This window comes from Anabrus simplex, chromosome X (assembly GCF_040414725.1).
Source record: "Anabrus simplex isolate iqAnaSimp1 chromosome X, ASM4041472v1, whole genome shotgun sequence".
NCBI classification, from domain to species: Eukaryota; Metazoa; Arthropoda; class Insecta; order Orthoptera; family Tettigoniidae; genus Anabrus; species Anabrus simplex.
In genome coordinates, this window is record NC_090279.1 from 197364114 (window position 1) to 197389533 (window position 25420).

The following is a 25420-nucleotide window of genomic DNA, read 5'->3' on the forward strand; positions in this document are numbered from 1 at the left end:
TTTACGGCAAGATATGGTCGTCATTTTCTTCACAGCACAGCCGGTGTTGTGTGTAGACTTGTCGCAGTAAACCTTGCGCACACGCTGCTCCTCATTCTTCAGTAATTTCAGCCCCAACACTACTCATCAAATCATCCGCCAAACGTTCACAAAATTTTGATAGGGGAAATTTTTGTGAACAAGCCTTACAGTTTACTATATAGGCATTCACTATGGCAAGATCAAACAGATTTGAATAATTTTTTCCCCCACTTGATCGCCTTCCTTGTGAATGCATAATACGCCAGCAATTGGTCGGACTTACCAACAGAAATTTTGAATTTGTTATAGTCGACTACTGCTGATGGTTTGTGTTTCTCGTGGTTCCCTCTTGCTACGGGTACTTCAATCATGTCAGCATGTGCAGTGCTCAGCATATATACACATATCCATATCAAAGTGTACAATATAAACTGACTACTTGAGAGATGATTGCAGACTGCTGACTCACTAGACTTTCATTCTAAATCTGTGAAGTAATATAATCCACCACTAGAACACGCTCATAAATTTGAGATTATCTAACCGAAGCACGCGTGGAGTACATGTCAGCAATTCGGAAAGATCTAGCTCAGCGCACATGGCTACAAAACATTGTCCCTAGGTTGCACCACCAATCACTATCGATCGATAACACCACCTCTCGATAGTAAAGGAAATCGACAACACACTAAGACAAAAACTAATTTGATAACGCAAATAGCTTTCGAGTAGTTGAATATCAAATTTCGTAGTAGTAGTAACAGCAGCACTCAAGCGCACGCCGCATGGTAGTAATATTGCTACCACCGGACATATAGTGTTAACGTCCCCACCCACAAATCACTATCGACAGTGTCATATGCCCTCACTCCATAGCAACACTGCAGAGAGGTTTGAGTCCGGCTCCAAGGTTAAATGGTTACCGTGCTAGCCTGTGGTCACAGGGGTCCCAGGTTCAATTCATGGCAGGGTTGGGAATTTTAACCATCATTGGTTAATTCTGTTGACGTGGGGGATGGGTGTATGTGTTGTCTTCATCATCATTTCATCCTCATCACGACGTGCAGGTTGCCAACGGATGTCAAATCAAGAGACCTGCATCTGGCGAGGCGAACATGTCCTCAGACACTCCTGGCACTAAAAGCCATAACGCTATTTCATTTTTTTTTTTAGAGAGGTTTGTAATTGAATGCAGGATTTTGGCTCACAAACTAGTGATTAGGAATTGTTACTTCAACCTCTCCTACTCTGCTGGCCAACATTCTGATGGAGTTTTTTTTTTTTCAACCAATGGGACTCAAACCAGCTAACTTGATGCCTGAATGATCATGGCCACCAGGTGGGTTAGAAATGAAATGCCATATATTAGAGAAATATGAAACATAATTTATTGTATATTACAAACACTCATCACAGGAAATTACAAGTTAAAAACCAGGCTCTCGCTATAGGTCCGCATAGCTTGGAGAGCCGTGTACACTACTTATCGAAGAAGTCCGCTGCCCGAGGTCGTTTGGGCAGATTTAGTAAGTTATCGGTGAGATTAGGGTTGGGAGTCCTTCTCACAGATTGAGCTACTTTACTTCTGGGTGTAGGTGTTCTACCTGGAGTCTTCGGTGTGATGGGCGTGTTGACTGAGTGTCGGCCACGGGGACTGGGGCTGTACGAGGCCTGAAGTGCGCGGTCGCTGCCAAGACGTCTCAGCTGCGTCGAGGCTAATCTCTGAGCAGCAGGGGACATGGTGTTTAACCTCTCTAGAGATCCAGGACGAGGTGATGGCCTGAAAAAAGGTAATCATGGTTACTACAGTACTTCTAATCCTTGAGCTCTAGAGGTAAGCCAATAGGCTTATTCCTTATTTTTGTAAGAAGCTTAATGTTGCAATAACATATGTCAGTCTTCAGTGATTCTGGAATAGGGAAGGGCTTGGAAGGTACACAAAAAAACACCCTTATCGGCGAGTAGAGTAAACTTGTGCCACTGATCTCGATGCAAGCAGGTCCTGCTAGCATGTTCAACCCACACAGAGCTTAACTGGTGGATGTGAAGAAAGGTCAGTATCGCTCAAATAGTGGATTACATCAACTAACAACACAATAACTATAATGTGAAGAGTGAAAAATCTTATGGGTGCAATACAAGAGGCATAAACAGTGTTTCAAAAAGGAAACAAGGAATATGCAATACCTTCTGAAGTAACTACGTCACTAATTTCCAAGTTAATGAATCCACCAAAGTAGTGTCTTTAATAGAATCCAAGATTACAACCTAATAAAATCAGAGAGAGGTACTACCGAAAAATATGGTGCCTATTCTGGGTATAGCATAAGGAGCTTTACCAGATTTCATTTCAACACAGCAATTTACATATTCATTTTAAACTTTTAACTCACTACTTGTTACCACATTTAAAAACAGGGCATTCATATAAATCTATAAATCTCTAAAAATGTATAATAACTTTGTCATAAGAGTACTTATAAGTACTGTCTTCTACTTGCTAGTCTTTCTTTAGACATTTGTACCTACAACAGTATACTTATATATATTTTAGACCTTCATTAAAAGCTACAAATTAGAATAATCTGGATCCTGATTTTTCATTCTTTCAAGCTGATGATGCCCTCATTATGGGTGAAACATGTCCCTGTATCTAATATGTTAAAATCTATTTATTAATAAAAAGAACTCTTTATGTATTGAATAGATGGATTTTACAATCTAGTATTATTCTTTGACTTTAATAACGGCATTTTATGTTGTGTATCTGTGGGTACAGTGAAAACTATATCTAGGCCTACCATTTCTAAAGATGAGAGGAAAGCATTTACAGGTGTGAAAAATTCAAGAGACAAATATGAAAACCTTTTCTGCTAGGGTTTACAAAATAACAACAGTGCACTGAAAGGTGTGAAAAACACCAAACAACAAATATGAAAACGTGCACGGGGGCGAATAAAAATACCAAAGGATTATTGTAGATTGCACTCTTTCTAAAACAAATGTTAGTAGAAGCCCTTTATTTCCAACCAGTGGATTACTGTATTAAATATTATTTTCTGGCCACACTCTTAGACAAAGAATTGGAGTTACACTCAACCATGTACGACTGCCAGGAATGACTTTGGCCGCCTTTTTGAAAACTTCGACCAACTCGAGTGATCGAGTCGAAACACAAAGGTGCAAGTTTCAATATTCACGACCTCTGTGCACTTAAAGATGTTGATACCAGTCCACTTTCTGACATATTTTAATTTTTTTTTCATCAGTAACAAATTTCACGACTTTTCCCATATCCATAACTAGGCTATCACAAGAAGAATATGCACCACACTCGTCAACTTCACACAATTATGTTCCTAATCCAGATATAGGCTACCGTATCATACAACGAATATTCGCTACGCAAAATAAATTTATAATTTCAGAATGGATTGTGAAATACAAGCACAAACAGGCTCACTGTTATTCAGCATTCTCGCTGCTAACTGGCAAGCAAACCTGAACATTCCTGAAGCTAATGCCCTTCTTCCTGAAGGTACAACTTATCCTGTGAAGTTCAGGAATTCAAGGCCTTTTCCCGTAATCAAGCAACTGTGACGACGACTATGACCAGAGTTGGAAATCGTGTTTCTTTCTGAAGGGATGACAAATAACATTTCCAGGTCTAGGAAAAATGTGATTGTACTAAGCAATAATAGCAAGAATTCGTGATCCGATAAGTGAGGTATTTTTATATAGATTTAATACGATGAGTTTGAATTTTATGACATGCTGAGCGGGAAAACATATTAATGAGGAACGCACTAACGAGGTTTCACCGTATTTGTTCATGCACTGTGCTTCGCCCAAAACAACATATCTCACTCTCCCACGAACCACAGTGAAGTTGTGGGAATTACAATATTTAGCCCTGTAAAAGGCACGCGTCTTTCCCAATATTTACCGTATTTACTCATGTGTTAGACCCTACCCCCTGGCTTTTTGAGACGAAGAAAATGAAAAAATAAATCTTGCATACAAGACTCCCCCAACGCAATTCGTTAGAGAAGAACAATGATTCCACTTTAAAGTGGATACAAGATGTAATGTAAATACATGCAGTGTAAATATAACTATGTATTGAATAGGTGGAAAACTTTTATGTTTATAATTTACATGGATACAAGTCTTACTGCAGCTCTGATAACATCACACAAATTTGTGAATAGTTTTGTCCGTATGACTGACACAACGAAAACACTTGTCGAAGTAATGCGGTACATCTGTGTTTCGTAATGTCTGCCTCTGTAGCAGAGGCCTATTGCAGCTTTGCAAGCACGCATCATTCATGTATATGTGTCTGTTTTGTAGTTAAGAATGTCCGCCAGCGTAATGGTTAGCACAATCAGCTGCCACTCTTGGGAGCTTGAGTTCGATTTCCGGTACTGTATTGCCAGAGATTTACGAATAACAGGAAGACTGATATGCGATAAAAATGGTACATGCAACTCCCTTCCACTGGAGGCCTGCCTAAAAAGAGCTGCACCACCTCGGGATGAGTTAAAACATGATAAAAACAATCCAATCATAACTATTTTCACAGATGCCAAACAAAACATATTATGTGTTAATAAAAAAATGGAGACAACGATCGTAGGAAATTAAATATTATGATACTAAAATGCCACACCTGTAGATATCCATAAATGCACTAAACTTTCCTGTTATATATTTTTAATCTTCCCATTGTGGAACTTCTGGCATTATGCGGGCACTTCATGGCATACCTAACATAAACAATGCAATATTTCTTATCTCGTTTACAGCTGTTTAGGCAAATCCTGATGTGATAAATGTGGAGAACAAGCACGAAATATACTTAAAAATAAGAGTTTGGCTTTCAATAGCCGCAGTTATACAAAGAACACTTCCAGTCACTATGTATTACATTCGGAAGTACAACTCGTAACATTTTCTTACTGCTATTATGGTAAAACTTGCTGTGTACCTTCAAACTTTTGAGATTGAGTTATTTCTATGCAATGCATAGACACTGTTCATCAACACAAATACATCAGATGTTCCAAATGCACTGGGTTTATTAGCTGCTAAGTTAATTTTGTGCAAGTTAAGAAGGACCAATCGCAATTAGAGTTTACATGCACTATTGTTTAATAAATATGAATATGAACACAATTACTTTGCCCTTCACTTTTCATTGCCACAAAAAAAAAAAAATACTACACATACTAAAAATAGTGCACACTGTTATCCTTACACAAGGCTATGGAAATAATTAATATAAGAAAATCGATGCAAAAATGAACAGTCCATTCAAGAAATGTTTTATTCATAATCTAGTTTACACAGGATTCACTGTAGTTCCGTTTCTATGAGTTTTGACTTGACAGTTAACAGGAAGTCAGACATTGGTGCCAAATTGTTACGTACAAAGAGCTGATTCACGATACGTAACACGAACGGAAATGTACATAATCGAATATAACTCCAGAATAAACTATTCTTCGTGGCAACAGGCATAACTCACATAAGATGAACAATAACACATAACATATTTAGGGTAAGGCTATAGATCAATGCTCGAACAGATAAAACGCGAGAAAATGAACTAACATTTCTACTCACCATCTAGAATAGCTCGCTTTGCTAAAAGATTGAATTTCTCCTAAGCAAGGAAAAAATCCTACAAAGGGTGGCGAACAACTTTATGCCCATGCCTCCTGACTATTTCAGCCCCACATAAACTGGGTACTAGGGCTTGTTTTGCTTTATACGATGCATGAGATCCTCCCCTTCCCCATGTCATTGGGAACCGAAAGATTATGCTCCTTCAACCACTCAATCACCTCATTATTTCTAGCTATCATTGTTGGTGCTTTGTCAAGTTGACCAAGTGAACTGACAAAGACCACGCACAATACAACACACAGCAGACAGCACGTGGTTATAGTAAACGACAGATCAACAACACTGGTAACCGGAACTAGAGACTACTGCGCTCTATAGGACCGATCGGCTGCCTATGATTGACTGTTTATTAATTCACTTAGCCTCCGCCAAAAGGCAGCGCTCAAATGTCAAATCGAAACTCATAAAACTGAAGTATATATATCGGCGTTCAGGCAGAAGTGACTAAGGCCATTTTTTTTTACGAATTTGAGTTAAATGCACTACTGGGGTAAAGAAAACACTTTCTACCCGGTGGTGAGGTCGTTATTTTAATAGAATGAACCATTCTGGGGGTACGGGTACCCTACCCTCTAATGTGAAGTCCATTTTTGAAGACTGACGTCCAGGCAAAAGTGACTAAGGGCCGGTTCTACCATCTGCTGGTAAAGTGGCTGGCAGCTGCCCGGGAGGTAAACTACCTGGGGATGTAAAGCAGCTGGTACTTTGCGTTGCGTCCAACCACCTCCGCGCAAGCGCTGGGTAGCTACTAGGAGCTAGACACCGATATATGGAGTTGGCTAGACTGATTTTCAGCGACTTCTTGCTTTCGAGTGTGCTGCTATCTATCGTCAGGTGTATGAAGCTCATTTCGATTGTCTTATTTTCCTGTGCTTGCATCTGTTGATTATCTTCAAAAAGCCTAATAAGGGGAGTCTTAAGAGTTATGGACAACGATTTATGTCAAGCTTTCGTGATTTTAATCTATGAGCTTCAAAATCAATACCTAATTGGGATTAAAATCTCGAGATTACATTTTCTTATGCCAGTTATAACCTGTCATGTAAGGCAGCGTTTCTGGAAAGTATTCTCGTAGTAGATTGGTCAAGTCGCTCGCTCCGTAATAGAAGGTATGCAGGTTTTCTTTTTTTTTTTTTGCTAGGGGCTTTACGTCGCACCGACACAGATAGGTCTTATGGCGACGATGGGATAGGAAAGGCCTAGGAGTTGGAAGGAAGTGGCCGTGGCCTTAATTAAGGTACAGCCCCAGCATTTGCCTGGTGTGAAAATGGGAAACCACGGAAAACCATTTTCAGGGCTGCCGATAGTGGGATTCGAACCTACTATCTCCCGGATGCAAGCTCACAGCCGCGCGCCTCTACGCACACGGCCAACTCGCCCGGTATGCAGGTTTTCATCGTATTTCTAATTTACATTTTAAAAATATTTTCGTTCCCTGCCGTTGTTCTTAACTCTTTTTCACACGCTTCCATATACGTATAAACACCCAACATCTTCCTTACGGACTTATTGCCTTTGAGCATTCTATCTGCAGGCTTCTGTGAATTGATTAAGTATCTCCACGATGCTCTATTTGCAACTAGCTCTGTGACCTCGTTTAGTTCCACATGCTTCCATTTATTTATAATGCATTTCATTCTAATGTTTATGAAGATAAAGTTGGAAGGCACCGTACTGTTAAAGAACTAATCGGGGTAAATATCCATCATAGGAAGAGGCATTCGGGAATGGAATAATTTCCAATTTCTTCGAAATAATTTACAAGAAGACTATGTAAACAACTGATAGGGAATCTGCTACCTGGGCGACAGTCCTATACGGTATGCTATATTAATCGTATCATCACTTTCTATAGCCCAAGTAGCACACATATAAAGCATTTTTTTCCTAGTAGACATAATATTGTGATTAAACATTTCAATGAAATATGTTATTAACAAAAGAACGTATGAAAAGAGGCAAACAGATTAATACAACGCTAATAATGAGAAAAAAAAGAGTTCGTCATAAAGAAGACTCGAACCTGAAAACTTCGTATTATGAGCTGTTAGCCATTACGCTACGAGGTACCTTAAGGGAATATGGCTACATAGCAACAACTTATACCTGGAGTTTGAAAACTGAAAAAGTATAATATTAAATCTAATTTGAAATTATTTCCAAATAGGTTTCGATTTTATATCCTTTTAGAGTTTATTTGCGAAAGCTTGACGTGTAAAATGTGTTCCCTACGCTATCAATGCGAGAGGCTGGTGTGACCGTTGCAACTCTAAGGAAGCATTAATGTTCAAAATCCTGCAATACAGTATCGATCACTGTTACAGTATAATGCTTTTTTCAGTATACTAAGCTAATTTCAGTTTATGTCACCAGAAATACAGCTAATAATGTTCAGCTCTCAAAACTTGCCCGGCAGGTAAAGTCTTATCGGGGCCTCAAAGTGGCCAATAAATTACGCGCCGGGTAACGACGATTTATGCTGCCGATAGCGCTATCTGGGAGTGGTCGAACGGAAACATCCTTTTACGCGGAGGGCAAATTACGCGCTACTTTACCAGTAGGTGGTAGAACCGGCCCTAAGTGGACTTAGTCACTTAATATGCAACATAGTAGAAGGTATTGCAAAAAGAACTAGCCCAAAAGGTGTGATAGCCACACAGCAATGTAGAATAATATATCACTGATTTCTTAAAACCCATTTATCTCAAAACTATATTTTTGGACTTAGTAACTTCTGCCAGAACGCCGACGATATTATCCATCAATCAATGCTGTCCTTCATACTTGCACATAACAGGTGATGCCAAGGCAATTTTAATATGAAGGAGTTGGGAGGTGAGTGGGATCAAGGAAGACAATGCAGTTCATGACTAGTGAGAACGTTCCCAATGTCCGAGGTGAGCTTTAGAATGACCGAGACGTGTGCAAGCCCGTTCTTAAATTTGTATCCAAATCTCCAATGCTTTGCGTGCTACTTACGAGGCAAGTTGTTTGCGAGCAGCCTCGATGGCCTTCAGTTTCCGGTCGCGATGTCTCTCTCCGACCTTTTCCGCCAGAGCCAAGGCTAGTTTCTCTCTCTTGGGCGGCTCTGGGATTCTGAACGATGGACCCGGCGTTGTTCTCACTGGAGTGTCGCCACCGTCCAGTCGGAATGGAGTGCCTTCTATCTCTCCCCACGTCATCAGTGGTGATTCGTTAACACCTAGAAACCAATGTACAGTTGAACTATGTAACACTACATGATTAAACAATACAAACAATGAAACAGAAAGGAACAATCACTCTTTTCAATACAAATTACCGTATTTACCCGAATAATGCCCGCACCCTCATTTTAGGAAGGCTCATTTGAAAAAAAAAAAAATGAAATGAACTAAATTCCTTCCATCGAAAGAGTAACGTAGGCATAAACAAACATTTCGTATCACTCCGCGAGGACCACGTGGTCTTTAGCAAATATAAAAATGAGCAAGTAGGCCTACTTACGTGACAGGTATTTCATTAATCTGAACTTGCAATAAGTTCGATTCACTGTAGATGGGAAGATTCGTTGTCTCTTGCATCACTAGAATCCTCTCCTAAATTACTTACAAGTTCATCACACTCCAGTCTAAAACATTCTCACACATGGTCTCTTTTTACTGGACAGTAATACGACCAGTGGTGGATAATTCTTTTTGTGCAATGTAAACACTTGAAACAGACACACCGGTGAAATCTGATGTTAGTTTTGCGATACAGTAAAACCTCGTTAATTCGAAGCCTTTGTAATACAGAAATCGGACTTCCAATTACGTGATTTCGAATTAACAGCCATCTTGTAATTCAGAAATGCCAACCCTCGCCAGTTTTCGCGGATTCTGCTTTTATGCGTACTGCCTGCTACGTGATATTGTGGCGTTCCTTAAAACGCTGAATACAAAAGAATTACGATTTCACTCCATTTTCAACTATGAAACACACTATAGACACACCGAAATGAGTGAAAGTGCGGAAAGCTACCCCTGCACATCCCGGAAGACACGTCCTATCGGGACGCGGAGAAATTTTGAATTAAATTACTCTGTAAAATACGGAACTATTTTGATGCTGATGATGATACTTGTTGTTTAAAGGGGCTTAACATCGAAGGTCATCGGCCCATGGAACTATTTTTAGAAAATGTAAAGTCAGTTTAGAATTAAAAGTCTTAATTGTTTTCAGTTTAAATATGACATATGGGGAGATTTTTTTGCATCTACGGTTGCACAAACCGTAGCTGTACACTCGGCATCGAAAACTAGATGAGCCAGGAGCGTGTTGGCAAACTTGACGCAAATAAAACATGCACCCCAATTTCGTGCCTCGAATTTTTTTTTAAATATGCGGGGATTATCCGCGTAAATACGGTATGATTCATCAAATCACTTAAAGTGCATTAATATAGATAACGGATAAAATAATGCCCGCCCTTAATCACTTGTAATAACAGATGCAACAGTGACAGGGATCTCACTGTAACCAAAGGATAATACACAGTTTAATACAGGAATTTTGAAGAGGTCTGAAAAAAAAAGAATATTGTTACAACAGGGTCCTCGCTGTATGCTGTAATTCTACTGTACCTCAGAGTTTACTGCACAGAAGACAAAAAAAAAAAAATCAGACGAGAACTTGAGCTATTAATGTGTAAGATACTTCACTGGGGATTGCCTGTGATATTTCACTTTCTGGGTTGCATCTCTCTGTAGGCTGACAGTGAGGTGCCCTATCAGTTCACAATTGCAGATGGAATGTTTTGAGGTCCATGCAACGGCTATATTTGGAAAACTTTAGCAGAATTTAGTGATTCCAAACTATCAGAAAGTGCTGGTAGTAGATATTACAATAGTAGAAAATTTTGTGAAAAAAAATGACAACACCAGTAGTGATGACGAGCAACTTCAGGTTTTCTGTGTGTGACATGAATAACTTAAATACTGCAAAAACTGCATTTAAATGGCCTACAGAAAAATAAACTGCATGTTTAAAGTAGGCTTCTTCAAAATTTGAAAAATATTAGCTGGATAGGTTGCATGTTATGGTGAAATGGAAATGGCATATGGCTTTTAGTGCCGGGAGTATCCAAGGAAAAGTTCGGCTCATCAGATACAGGTTTCTAATTCGATGCCCATGAACAATCTGCATGCCGTGATGAGGATGAAATGAAGAAGAAGACGAAACATACACCCAGCCCCCATGCCAGCGGAAATAACCAATTATGGTTAAAATTCCCGACCCTGCAGGGAATAGAACCCAGGACCCCTGCGACCAACGGTCAGCATGCTAACCACTCAGCCATGGAGCTGGACGCATGTTATGGTACTTTATCTTGACAGCTGCATTTTAAAGTGATGGATCTTCAAATGTCCTCAGTCCTGAGCAGCAACAGCAGCCATTTACACCATGTACCTCAGCGAGGGGGTGAACATTTGAATGGCACAGTGCCAGTGAGTATGACAAACTAGAAGCTGAAAAAATACTGCAATTTCATTCAAATCATATAACAGTATGTTTTATGGTACCTGGCGCTGGTGAAGGGGTCTTGACGAAACTGTATCCATTCACTTTCGGAGTGGATGACAGAGTCAGTTCCTTGCCATCGACACCAATCTTCCCTTCCAAGTTGTGAGCTTGAGACTGGGCTAGCTGGTGGATGGTCTCCTTGTTCTGACGTTCATCGAAAGGGTTCTGTGTCAGTCTCGTGTTGCAGTGGGCGATAGACTGGCGCCGACTTGCCATCTCTACCTTCTCCTCGGGTGTTAACGATACACCTGTCAAGTAAAAAAAAGATACAAAATGAAGTAAAACAAGAAAAATAAATTAAATTGAACACTTCCTGCTCGCTTTCGTGGTCGTTTCTTTAATAAAGCAAAGGTGGAGGGATGGTGTGGAATGATATTAGTAGACAAGCTTGAATGGAATTTTTAAAAATTAAGAACATAACATGAAAATAAAGTTAGAATTTGAGGACAAATTGCATAAACACGTTTATAGGAAGAATAATTTGAGACTGGAATAACAAGGGAGATATCTGATAAAATTCCAACTTCTTCTCAGTCATTTAGTATAAGATTAGGCAAACAACTGATAGGGATTCTGCCACCTGCCGACATCCCTAAATGCAGATCAGATGTGATTGATGATGAGAACTTCAAAATTTTCCTTCATACGGTCCAAACATTTACTCACAATTTTCTCAGTCTTGGTTGATTCTATCAAAATCATTATAATGACAAGAAATATTCCAAATTAAATTTAAAGGAAATTTGGCTTGAGGCTTTTCTAAATGAACTCTACCATTTTCAAAATATTTGCACGAAATTTATCTGTGATTCCAGTTCTTTACTGATATCATATACCGGGCACATCGCACCTTAGGAAGAAGAGGACCACAAGTGCAAAAATGATACTTCTGAGATAATTGCAATGTAAGAATATATAAAATAATATTAAAAACTGAATTTACTAGACCCTTTTAAATCTTAAATTACAATTATCTCTGAAGTACCATTTTTGCACTTGTCTCTTCTTCCCAAGGTTCAATATATATATACAGTAGAACCTCGATAATTCGAAATCGGTTAATTCAAAATCCCACGTAATTCGAAGAAGCTCTCGTTCCCGGAAACATGAGATACAGTTTTGCATGTTATTTAAATTGTTTAATTCGAAATACGGATAATTCGTAATTCGAAGTACATTGTCGGCCCCATTACCAAAATTCAGACTTTTAATTCAAAACTGCCTTTACATTTTAAAACAATAGTATGTTACAGAGTAATTTCAACTCGAAATTTATCCGCGTCATAATAGAACGCGTTCCGGAACGTGGAGGGGTAGCTTTCCGCACTTACACTCACTTCGGTGGGTCTACAGTGCGCTTCATGATTGCCAAGTTGAATGAAATCGGAATTCTTTTGTATTCAACCTTTTAAGGAACGCCGTAATATCACGCAACAGGCAATGTGCGGGAAAACAGAATGCGCGAACACTGGCGATGCCGACAGTTGACGAAAAAGCGTGGCTCATATAATAAATTCGTAGGCACCGAACAATACTGTCATTGCCGATGAAACTGCATTGCTTTATTTTAATGCGAGCCCAAACGGTCTTAGGGTTTTAAAGGAGAAAGTGCCAGCCGGAGAATCGTACAAGGGTCGGAGATGATGGTCATTGTAGTGCGTTGCAATTGCAATGCACATGGAAGCGAGAAACTTTATCCCCTCGTCATAGAAAAGTTCAATAAACTACAATGTTTTAAGGGCGTCGGGCACTTTCCATCCCAGTACAAAGCATCTAAAAATGCAAACAGTACAGATATCCAAAAAACGATGCATCTGCACAGGGGGACCAGCATAATTTATCCTCGTCTTTGAATTGTGTGATTTTTTTTTCTGTCGTTGCGTGAGGTTATGTTTGTCAGTGATTTATCGAAGTGCATTATTTGAACACTGTAAATGCACCTTGTTGGGTACATTTCGGAAATAATTTTTTCCATGGGATTTGAAAGGTTTAAACTGTGAATTGAGGTGACTGCATGTATTAATGGGTCTTAGAATACTTTGTGACGTGGCAAGTGTTTACATTTGTGAAGTACAAGAGGAGTGTCATGGAGGGAAATCGTACAAGGATAGAGTCATAGGAAAGTTTGGTTTTAAGGGCATCGGGTACTTTCTGTGTAAATACAAGGTATCGAAAATGCATACAGAATAGTAATCCAATGAATAAAGCACTTGCACATGGGAGCCAGCATAGATTTCTCCTCGTCTTTGAATCGTGCTTTTTTCTTTCTTCCTTTCGTTGCGTGAGGTTATATTTGCCAGTGAGATAAGCAAGTGCATTATTTGAAAACTGTAAATGCACATTTTTGGATAAATTTTGGAAATATTTCTTTTTTCATGGCATTTGAAAGGTATAAACTGTGAATCAAGGTTAACTGCATGCAGTAACAGGCCTTAGAATATTTCGTAACGCGGCAAGGGTTGGTACTTCTGAATTGCGAATTGGCGGTTAATTCAAAATCACGTAATTCGAAGTCCGATTTTTTAGTCCCAACGACTTCGAATTAACGAGGTTTTACTGTATATATATAAGAAATAAAATAAGGGTTGAATAAAAGAACACTGCCTTGCAACTGCCACTCCCTAGCACCCCTCCGGCCCCTGGTTTTATTTACTACTGGATCAGATAACGCTTCACCTAATCTAATTCTTCCGAGTTCTTTTTTTTTTTGTAAAGAAATTTAGCCAACCACTCAATCACTCTATTGTCTAGTCCAATAGCCCTCATTTTCGTCAATGGTCTCCTACCCTATCAAAAACCTTGGTTAGGTCAGTAGCAATAAAGTCAATTTGATCTCCTGATTCTAAAATATCTGCTATATCTTGCTGGAATCCTGTAAGTTGAGCCTCACCGAATAACCGTTCTTAAAACCGAACTGCCTTCTATCAAAACAGTAATTCCAAAAATGTGTCTAATATAATTGGAAAGAATGCTTTCCCAGAACTTAAATGCAACAAAGTCATTCTGACTGGCCTACAGTTTCTGCTTTATGTTTATCACCTTTTCCATTGTACACAAGGGCTACTACAGCAACTCTCCATTCATTTCGTATAGCTCTTTCATTCAAACACTAATCAAATAAGTACCGTATTTACTCTCCTATAACACCCCACTGTTTTCCTTTTTTTGTAACTTCGAAACTGGCGAAGGGTTTAATAGGTGAAAAATTCACATGATATAGGTTAGGTTGGCATGGCTTAAAAACAGAAAAAAGAACACTTAGCACCACCTTTACATCGACACACAGAAAAGTTATTTGGTTATATTTATTTACACAAAATAACTGAAGAGAGGAAGGAAAGAAACGAGGAATAACATACTAACTGTGCTGTGATCACGAAAGGAGGGCGAATGCGGCATCTTTCCTTGACGATAAGTTTGTCCATACCAACTGCTAAGTAGGGAATACCGAATGTAGGAATTGCGCACAAGTGTGCATAATGGGAGAAATATCACATCTTACAATAGGAACTGATTGAGTTTGTTCTTTTCGTACAGTTGGTAATATGATATTTGTCACACAGCAAGTTGCAGAGATCACATACGCAGTCCTGTTGAGGTTCATGGAGCGTTTCAAGGTTCATGGAGCGTTTTGTTTTTAGATTTTTTTTTTCCCCCGAAGCTAAAATCATTCCGACCCTGTGTTACGGTATAGAAATCATCTGGCAAAATCTCAGTGTAAAGGACTTCAAGAATCTGGAGAAAACAAAGGCCCGTTTCTTAAAGTTAGCCCTGGGACTGTCCAAATATACTCCATCAAGATTAGTATATGAACTCACGAAAGAGACTTTCCTGATGGAGGACCTACGAATAATATTCTCGCTCCCCTTCACGACTAACTGGGCAAAAGTTGTTCAAGAAAGACAAGAGAAGAGAAAAATCATATGGCCAGAGTTTTACACCACAAATGCAATGCTACTAAAACCGTCATGGACAGGACCCAAACAAGACCTTCGTTACTTGACAACGGGATTAGCGGTGCACGATTATCATCACAAAAAATGTAAAAACGTTCCATGAACCTCAATAGGACTGCGTATGTGATCTCTGCAACCTGCCATGTGACAGATATATCATCATCTGTACGAAAAGAACAAACTCAATAATTTCCTATTGTAAGATGTAGGCTAATATTTCTTCCATTATGCACACTTGTGCGCAATTCTTACATTAATTTATTTACACAAAATGTGACAATTTTGTATCAGCCCCCTCCAGCATTACTAGAGCTGATTTGGCCATGACTAAACACCGCACCCACACCATAGCTGATCAGCTCTGCGTGGAGTTCAAGGCTGCTAAAAATTCAAAGTCTTGTGACAAAGCGGTGAAATTCAATCATTTTCTCTGCATAATCTAAGGGAAGCCACTGGCACAGTGATACCCTTCCCCACAAACTTAGTCCATTCTAGCGCTTAAAGCATTCTGAACAACCTCTACTTGCTTTGAAATCCTTCCCCGCAATACCAAGACCATAACACATAACAAAAGGGCTCTTTTGTTATGTGTTAATCTCCTTTCAATACGGACCAAATATGAAGTTTTTAACATTAGATACCAAGACCGTGCAATTTAAGGTGCTTTAAACTGCACCATTTCGTGATTCAGCGTTGTCATAGCTTCTTGTTCCCCTAACGCACTCCAGAACTTCTATGTCCACATTTTCATATTCTCCTTTCATCACACTGCAGAAGGAATTAGATTTGTTCTCCCTCCCAGTAATTTGTCTCTCTGGTTACAGAATCGTACGTGGCTGTGCCTCGTATTTACGACTCACCGCTCTCACATCACTTTCTGCAGCATTTTCTAACACATTCAACTTGAAGGAAGCTGTAAAACGTGTTCTCTTGCTCATTTTCACTCCTGCTTGTGTATTGGACGCTACCTGATTACAAACTACACACAGCCACACGGGATGCAGAACTCGGAAGATAAAAGGGCATTGAGAAATCTAAGAAAGGGGGAGAAAGTAGCCAAGGCCATTCCACAGGTGATGCAGAAAGGTGGGTTTTACCATCATCTGAAATGTTGGAGCTGCTGCCTGGTCACTTGTAAGATTTTTTTTTTACGATTCCTTTCTGTCCAATATTTTTTGTGATTTTTTCTCCTAATAGTAAAAAATTAAGAGGAGGCGTGTTGTAAGGCAAGTAAATATAGTACAAATCTGGAAAAAGTGGATCATTTGAAATCAGATCTAGGTGTCGCAAAGCTTATGATGTGAGCCTAACGAGGGAATCATCGGTATACTGCAAAGAAGTCTGCTCTCTGACAAAACTATTTTTACATCAGACTCTTTTCAGGCTGACTTTGCTTTACGGGAGAGAAAACTTGGTGGACATAGGATATTTCAATCAGTTGGATGTAATAGACATGAAGATAGTGAGAGTGTTTGCTGGCACAACTGAGTAGGAACAATGGCAGGAAGGTACTCCAAAAGAGGAGATAAGACTGTCCAAGGAAACAGCGATTAGACATGGTTTTTAATGATTTAACGATAAGAGGTGTAGAAGTAGACAAAGCCACAGAAATACTTCCAAATAAATTATTGTGCAGGCGTGTTGTTTATTCACAGTTGTTTCCAAACTGAACAATGAAAGACATAACAGTCTGTAGCAATGTATTAGGTACTGTATTTACTCGCCAATAATAACCCTCCCTTAATTTTCAGCTATTATCAGGAGAAAAATATAATCTGTAAAAGAAAGAATCGAAAACAAAGAGTTGCAAAAAATCTTTCAAGTAATCCTATTTTTGAAGTTGAAAATTAGGAAGGAAAAAAAAAGAAAGATTGTTGTTAAGCAAGTAAATACAGTATTTCCTACCTGACATTCAATCCTGTTGAATTCCCACACTTATGAACTCTTGCTAATTAAAACTTTTCTACTGAATACATTGCTTGTGTTTAGACCATGGGAGTAAATTTCAACAATGAACCAACAAACTAAACATCCATGAAGGGAAAAATTCTTGCATGCAAAAGGAACATGAATGGAACCTGTAATGTTTATTTCTATGCCTTTTCAAAGATCAAAGATCTACGGCCAAGCTACATCCATAATACCCCATAATTACTGTTCCACAATTGCCCCGTGAAAGGAAACCACGGAATACTAATCACCAAAACATTCATTAATACCTCTTTTCCACCACATCAGGACATAATTATGCTGTACTTTACTTACCATCAGGGACATACATAATGTAGTTCTTATTGCGATAACCCCATGTATCCACCATTAACGGTCTTTTATCATCGGAAGCCTGCTCCTCAATGGATGGAAGTGCCAGCATTTCCTTCTTCCTTTCTCCAGAATTTTCCTCTTCTTTGTACAGCCAAGCAAACTGGAACAAACAAACAAAAAAATATCAGTGAAGCTGCTCTGTGTTTGCAGCAATAAAAAACGAGATAATATATATTTAACATTAAACCTACTGGGTTCTTTTTCTTCTTCTTCTGTGTTCCTTACTTTATAGACTACCACAAATATATAAACCTTCTCATCCTCTTTCCTTCTTTTGTGTTTAAACAAGTTTCTACTGTTGAACGATTTTGGGGAATATACTAAAGACAATGGGTTGGGATATAGTACCATATCTGAAGTACTTATTTCATTATTGTTTGCATGAAGGAGCTATACCAAATGAATGGACAGTTGCTATAGTTGACCCTGTGTATGAAGGAAAGTGTGATAGACATAAAACTGAAAATTACAGGCCACTCAGTTTGACATGCATTGTATGTAAACAGGTTTAGGAAAGGTTATTCCACTGAAGCTCAACTTGTAGGATTCCAGCAAGATATAGGAGATATCTTAGATTCAGGAGGTCAATTGGACTGTGTCGTGATTGACCTGTCTAAAGCATTTGATAGAGTGGATCATGGGAGACTACTGGCAAAAATGAGTGCAATAGGACAAAAGAGTGACTGAATGGATGGCTATATTTCTAAAAAAATAGATCTCGGAGAATTAGAGCAGGCGAAGCTTTATCTGACCCCGTAATAATTAAGAGGGGAATTCCTCAAGGCAGTATTATAGGACCTTTATGTTTCCTTATATATATAAAAGATATGAATCAAGAAATGGAATCAGAGATGAAGATTTTTGTTGATGATGTTATTCTGTATAGAGTAATAAATAAGTTACAAGATTGTGAGCAATAATGTTGTGAGATGGACAGTACGCAATGGTATGATGATAAATGGGGTTAAAAGTCAGGTTGTGAGTTTCACAAATAGGAAAAGACCTCTCAGTTTTAATTACTGCGTATATGGGGTGAAAGTTCCTTGTGGGAATCATTGTAAATACCTAGGTGTTAATAAAAGGAAAAGTCTTCATTAGGGTGATCACATAAATGGGATTGTAAATATATTTTTGCTATTTGCTTTACATCGCACCGACACAGATATGACGACGATGGGATAGGAAAGGCCTAGGAATGGGAAGGAAGCGGCCTTAATTAAGGTACAGCCCCAGCATTTGCCTGGTGTGAAAATGGGAAACCACGGAAAACCATCTTCAGGGCCGCCGACAGCGGGGTTCGAACCCAGTATCTCCCGATTACTGGATACTGGCCCCACCTAAGCGACAGCAGCTATCGAGCTCGGTTGATTGTAAATAAAGGGTACAGATCTCTGCACATGGTTATGAGGGTGTTTAGGGGTTGTAGTAATGATGTACAGGAGAGGGCAAATAAGTCTCTAGTACAACCCAAACTAGAGCATGGTTCCAGTGTGAAGGACCCTCACCAAGATTACTTGATTCGAGAATTGGGAAAAATCAGTTGGTAATAGCACACCTACCAAGATGCATGGTTAGTGCATGATGAGCCCAACTTAGCACACTGTTGCAAAACGCTTGCAACTAGGAATGAGTTAGCTGGAAAATTTATAATGTCTAATAACAGACCAACTATATTGGTATTATAAATTTACTCATTCGGAACAAATATTTCAGGTTCCCTATGGGGATCAACATGTGTATCATCTGATGGCCAGGCAGGCATCAATTTTTGTAAATGAGACAGTCTCTCATAGTGCATTGGCACTGCCCTCCAAGTAGCCTACGCAGTGCCTCCACAGTATGCACTAGCCAGTGTCAGTGGAAAGATGGGATGGACCGACATTAGTAGATGAATAAATTTGAGTGGTATCTTTAAAAGTACGAAAGACCACAATATGAAGATAAAGTTGGAATTCAAGAGGACAAACTGGGGCAAATATTCATTTATAGCAAGGGGAGTTAGGGATAACTTACCAAGGAAGATGTTCAATATATTTCCAATTTCTTTGCAATCATTTAAGAAAAGGCTAGGGAAACAAGGAATAGGGTAATCATTTAAGAAAAGGCTAGGAAAACAACAGATAGGGAAACTGCCACCTGGGCAACTGCTCTAAATGCAGATCAGTAGTGATTGAGAATTATTATTCTACTGCTTTTCTCAATGGAGTAGTCGCATGCACAACCTATGTTGCAGATGTCAGCTTGGCCCAATTTAACAGTGGATGTCCACCGGCATCGGGCCCTCAAGAGCATGTTAGCACCAGGGTGCGAATATTTAAGTCACGTGATTTTTATAATACACATATATGATTAAAAGCGACTATGATGCTTGTTGTTTAAAGGAGCCTAACATCTAAGGGCATCGGCCCCAAATGATTAAAATCAGTCTATGTTCTTCACTGATAAAGAGTTGAGAAAGCACATCAAAACCTTTTTAAATCAAATTTTACATCTTTTAATGTTTTAATTATTTATGTCAATCTTTGCAATGTATGCTTTTCTTAGCTGAAAATGTTCCGCAAAATTGGAAATTGGAACGAAACATGTATTGTTATAATTAGATAAGACATTAAGCTAAAACTCATGTAAAATTCATTAATTAGCTAGTAAATTAAATATTGGAAGGTGGTTTCACATCGCACCAACACAGATAAGTCTTATGGCAACAATGGAACAGGAAAGGGTTAGGAGTGGGAAGGAAGCGGCTGTGGCCTTAATTAAGATACAGACCAGCATTTACCTGGTGTGAAAATAGGAAAACACGGAAAACCATCTTCAGGGCTGCTGACAATAGGATTTGAACCCATTATCTCCTGAATGCAAATTCACAGCTGTTAGCCACTAACTACACAGCCAACTAGCTCAGTATACAGGATAGCCTACCTAGCAGTTTCACCACAAATATCTTCAGACTAGTTGAAGGTAACGATAGATGGTCTTCACAAAGGTGAATAAAAAATAAAGAGCACGTGAAAGAATGTGCAATATGAGTCTGATCCATCATTATTTATCCTATTTTGTACTCCTATCTTCCCATAATATAAGACTTGCTTAGGTTTTGTTTATTAGTATTCTCAAGTCATCACATGAACACATGACTTTCCAACAAGGTATTCAAACAAGCAATTAGCCACACGAGTAAACACAGTAAAACCTCGTTAAGATGTTTCTGCAGTGGACAGACAAAGAGAACGTGTTATGCAAGAAAATGTACTACTGAATACCAAATAAAAACTATCCAACAGGGATATGAAAACACGAGATGTTTTTTGTATCAACATGAGTGCATTTTACGTTATGTTTGTGTGGGTATAGGGAAAGCTATAATGACCATTTATAAAGATGAGGAGAGTATTAAAAGGTGTGAAAAACATGAAAGAACAAAATGTGAAAACATTTGCATAGGGGCTCCTAAAAGTATCATCGTATTACTGCAGTTCACTCTCTTTCTAAAACAAACGTTACCAGTAGTTGAAGTCATATATTTTGGACCAGTGGGTTGTTAAACACTGTTTCTGGTTACACATTTCCAGCATAAATTATTCTGAGGTTACACTAGGCCATGTGCGCCATTCTAAATGTGGCAAAACTTCTACAGACTCGAAAGTGAGAGTTTCAACATCCACATCTCTACGTGCTTAAAGATACAGATGACAGTACATTTCCTCGAGAATTTTAATTTCTCCTTGAATAATAAGCAATTTTACGAAGTTTTCTGTGTCCATAACTAGGCTATCACTACACAAATATGCACCCTACTAACCAACTTCACATAACTATGTTCTTAATCTGAAGGTCATAACTATGTTCTTAATCTGAAGGTAGGCTACCCTTCCCTGTACTACTCAACACAGAATACATTTCAAACTTCCGAATGGAATGCAAAAAACAGACCCACTGGGTTATTCAGCAATCTTGCTGATTAACAACATCCAGAACTGAACATTCCTGAAACCGAGTTCGATAGCTGCAGTCGCTTAAGTGCGGCCAGTATCCAGTATTCGGGAGATAGTGGGTTCGAACCCCACTGTCGGCAGCCCTGAAGACTGTTTTCCGTGGTTTCCCATTTTCATACCAGGCAAATGCTGGGGCTGTACCTTAATTAAGGCCACGGCCGCTTCCTTCCCATTCCTCGGCCTTTCCTATCCCATCGTCACCATAAGACCTATCTGTGTCGGTGCGACGTAAAACAAATAGCAAAAAAAAAAAAAAAACCATTCCTGAAGCTAACAGCTCGCTCCCCAAAGCTACAATTTACCCTCTAAAGTTCAGGAACTCCAAGCAATCATGTTATCACTCAAGTTTCCTTGACCTGCCACCAGTAACAAGGGCTCTTATCTGTATTGGAAATCACATTCATTTCACAAGGAATGAAAAAACATTTTCAGGGCTAGGAAAAATGTGATTATACTAGGCATTAAGAGAGAAAATTTGTGACGCGATAAGGGAGGTATTTATAGATTTACTGTATTTTCTCACGTAATTAACGCCCTTGCATAATTTACACATCCAAATATTTTTGGATCTAAAGTGGAGAAAAAGAAATGTTCACGTATTTGACACCCCCACTTCTTCGAACATCCATCACGCAGCTCCGGATGCATTTCAAAATTTTTAGATGTCAACTACTCAGGTAGCAGACTTTCAATTGCGAAACCGGGCATTCCAAATACCAGGCAACAGCCAGTAGGAAACACCACTGCACTAGTACAGTGAGAGAATCAGCACAGAAGTGACTAGTGACGCTCTATTCCAGTCTGGTACATACGTACTTTACAAGTGTTTTGGGTATGGGCCATGCATTTTCTACGATCTCAAAATTGTTTGTTAGTCCACACTGAGCAAGTATTCGAGTAATACTGCATCATATAAACTCGCGGTGATCAGTTACACCGAAACATACGGGAATAGGGCAGTGGGCCGCAAGTATTCAGTGGCCAAATGCTACATGCGCAACCGCAGTAGCAGAGAAGTGCACTTCAAGCGACCAAGAAGTCTTGCAAAGCATTTTCTCGTGGCAAGTTTGCGAAAGTAGGGGAGGATCTGCTTAAATATGATTTTGTTACGCAACATTGGATATGCCGTTTCTCACAAAATGCTGTATTTTAAAGTACAATAAATAGCTGCTGCACATGGAATCAGTGTCTCGGATTTGAAGGTTTGGACTTTCTCTTCCGACGAAGAACAATGTTAGGCCACAAAATGCCAAATGATTTCAACCAAAAAGTAACTTATTTTCATCGCTTCGTGATTGAGAAGCATAAAATGAAGAAATATTTGCTCTACCAAAGAGGAACCATAGGTCAGACGCCAATCAGTTTCCGTAAGCCACAATCGATAAGAAAGGGCCATCGAGTGTTATCGTACGCACTACTGGAAGCGAAAAAGAACAATGTACTGCAATGCTTGCTGTAACAGGTGATGGCAGAATGCTTGCACCTTATGTTGTTCTAAAACGAAAAACAATGCCTAACGTAACATTTCCACAAGGGATCCACGTTCGTATCCAAGAAAAACGGTGGATGGACACGTCACTCGTACAAGATTGAATATGAACGATTTGGGGAAATATAGCAGGGGTCCCTCCTTCGATACTAACAGAAAAGATAAACGTCAAGCCTGGAGTGAGACAGGAGTGTGTTCTTTCTCCCACTCTGTTCCTGCTGGTCTTAGACAGTGCGATGAAGAAGGTAATAGGAGGACGGAAGAGGGGTGTTCAATGGGGGATGAGAGACAGGCTTGAAGATCTTGACTTCGCAGAGGACATTTGCCTTATGGCGCAGCGGTACCGGGACATAGAAGATGAACTGAGTAGGTTGCAGAAGGAAGCAGAATGTGCAGGTCTCATGATCAACACAAATAAGACCAAAGAGATGAGGATAAATTCGGATATCATGACCAGCTTGACAGTAAATGGAAAGGAAATTGAGCGAGTTGAATCCTTCCTCTACCTTGGAAGTATAGTTACAATGGATGGGGGAGCAGAGGAAGATGTTCGAAGCCGTATCCGGAAGGCAAATGGTGCGTTTGTCCAGCTCTATCCCGTGTGGAAGAATAGAAACATCTCCAGGAAGACTAAGCTTCGCCTCTTCAACAGCAATGTAAAGTCGATTCTTCTACACGGCTGTGAAACATGGAAAGTTACAAAACAGATCAATAACCAGCTACACGTGTTCATAAATAGATGTCTGCGTCGCATAACAAATATGAGGTGGCCAGACATAATCCCAAATGAAGATCTTTGGACCATGACCAATCAGCAGCCGATTGACATCCAGATCAAGGAGAGGAAATGGCGCTGGATCGGCCACACATTAAGGAAGCCGGATGGAGCTGTTGAGAGGGCAGTGCTGGACTGGAACTCTCAAGGCACCAGAAAGCGAGGTCGGCCAAAGAAGACCTGGAAGAGGATGATCGAAAAGGAAATTGCAGAGACTGACAAGACCTGGAGCGAAGTGAAGAGAATGGCCAGGAACCGCACTGTGTGGAGAAATTTTGCCAAGGCCCTATGCTCCAGAGGGAGCAACAGGAAATAAGTCAAGTCAAAGTCAAGTCCCTCCTTCAATACCCGGCCCTTCTCATGTTGGACAGTTTTCTTTTTTTTTGGCGGTATGTCATTATTACATACTTATATGAATTGTACTTTTATTAGTACATGTTTATTTCACTTCAAGTCGTATTTGCCAGCTTGTAGCAGGAAGAATATTTTCCAGTATCGGTACTTCAAACTCACGTGTCCAATTTACCTGATGTAGCCTATTTGACTTTTCAGAAAAAATCCCACACCAGAATTTTACGCCAAATGACAATTAACCACAAATGAGTTGAACCAATTGCATGTATATTATATTTGATGCATATTTTAAATGTAAATGAACTGTAAATAATATTTTAAATATTTGAATTCTTCGAATAATTTATGCATCCAAAGTTTCTGCCTGTATTTTTTTGTCAAAAAAGTGTGTTAATTACGCGAGAAAATACGGTAATATAATGGAAATTGGGACTTCAAATTTATGATGTGATAAGGGAAAAAGCGGTTTTGTGAGGAACGCACTGACAAGGTTTCACTGAATAAACTCCCGCCATAAGGAATTTAAATTAGCATTCCTGGCCACGTTGCGCGCATGACTCGCCAGCGAAGCTCACCTGGGTAAGGATTTGGTAGAGAACTTATTCACAGCCCCGGACTGTGTTGCGCGGTAGTGTGTCGGCCTACAGCTACAGGGAGTATCAGTCCCAAGGCAGTCTTTGCTGAGGTGGTTTCAATCGCGCAACAGTAGCTCATCTGACGTGTTGGTGCTTAATTTTACATTTGTAAGTGAATTGTGGAACAATGCACATAAATTAGACCTACAGTACTTACGCTTAGTGGATTGCAGGACATTCAGTTAAGGAGAAGAAGAAAGCTAGACAATTTGAAAATGACAAAAAATTAACATATTGAGGAAGTGGATGCTGATGCACACATGAAACATGTGCAAATCACCCAGATGGTGTTCTCCCTAGAGCATTTTTAATGGGTGCACCGTCCTGCCGTTTTTACAGACCACCCGGCTAATATAACCTAGACCTGTGCTAGTTACATAATATTAATATAGGATATTTGAGTCATTGGGTGTTCCTAATTAAAATGTAAATACTTTAAATCTGTTTACTTACAGTACATGTTAAAACTTCATTTTTATCAGCATAATTGCATCAATTATATCGGAGTTTACATGTTTAGCTTGACAATCACATAGTGCCATGCGTGAGCGGTGTCTGGATTAGAGGTGAATCCCATGCAAACACTTGATCCTACAGGACATATGGCACTCCACAGGAACCGAACGGTAAGCCCT

At 39.4% G+C, this 25420-nt stretch overlaps 1 protein-coding gene across 1 annotated transcript in view; it reads right to left on the bottom strand.

Moving 5' to 3' along the window:
• Positions 1-1386: 1386 nt before the first annotated feature.
• Es2 (ess-2 splicing factor homolog) overlaps positions 1387-25420 on the bottom strand; it is a 31786-nt gene continuing 7752 nt past the window's right edge. Inside the window, exons 4-7 of the mRNA XM_067158552.2 lie at positions 17478-17637; positions 11256-11504; positions 8692-8914; positions 1387-1801 (exon numbers count right to left, since the gene is read on the bottom strand). Of these exons, the coding sequence (XP_067014653.2) occupies positions 1501-1801; positions 8692-8914; positions 11256-11504; positions 17478-17637 (933 nt within the window). The 3' untranslated portion in view covers positions 1387-1500. The remainder of the gene's footprint in view (positions 1802-8691; positions 8915-11255; positions 11505-17477; positions 17638-25420) is intronic.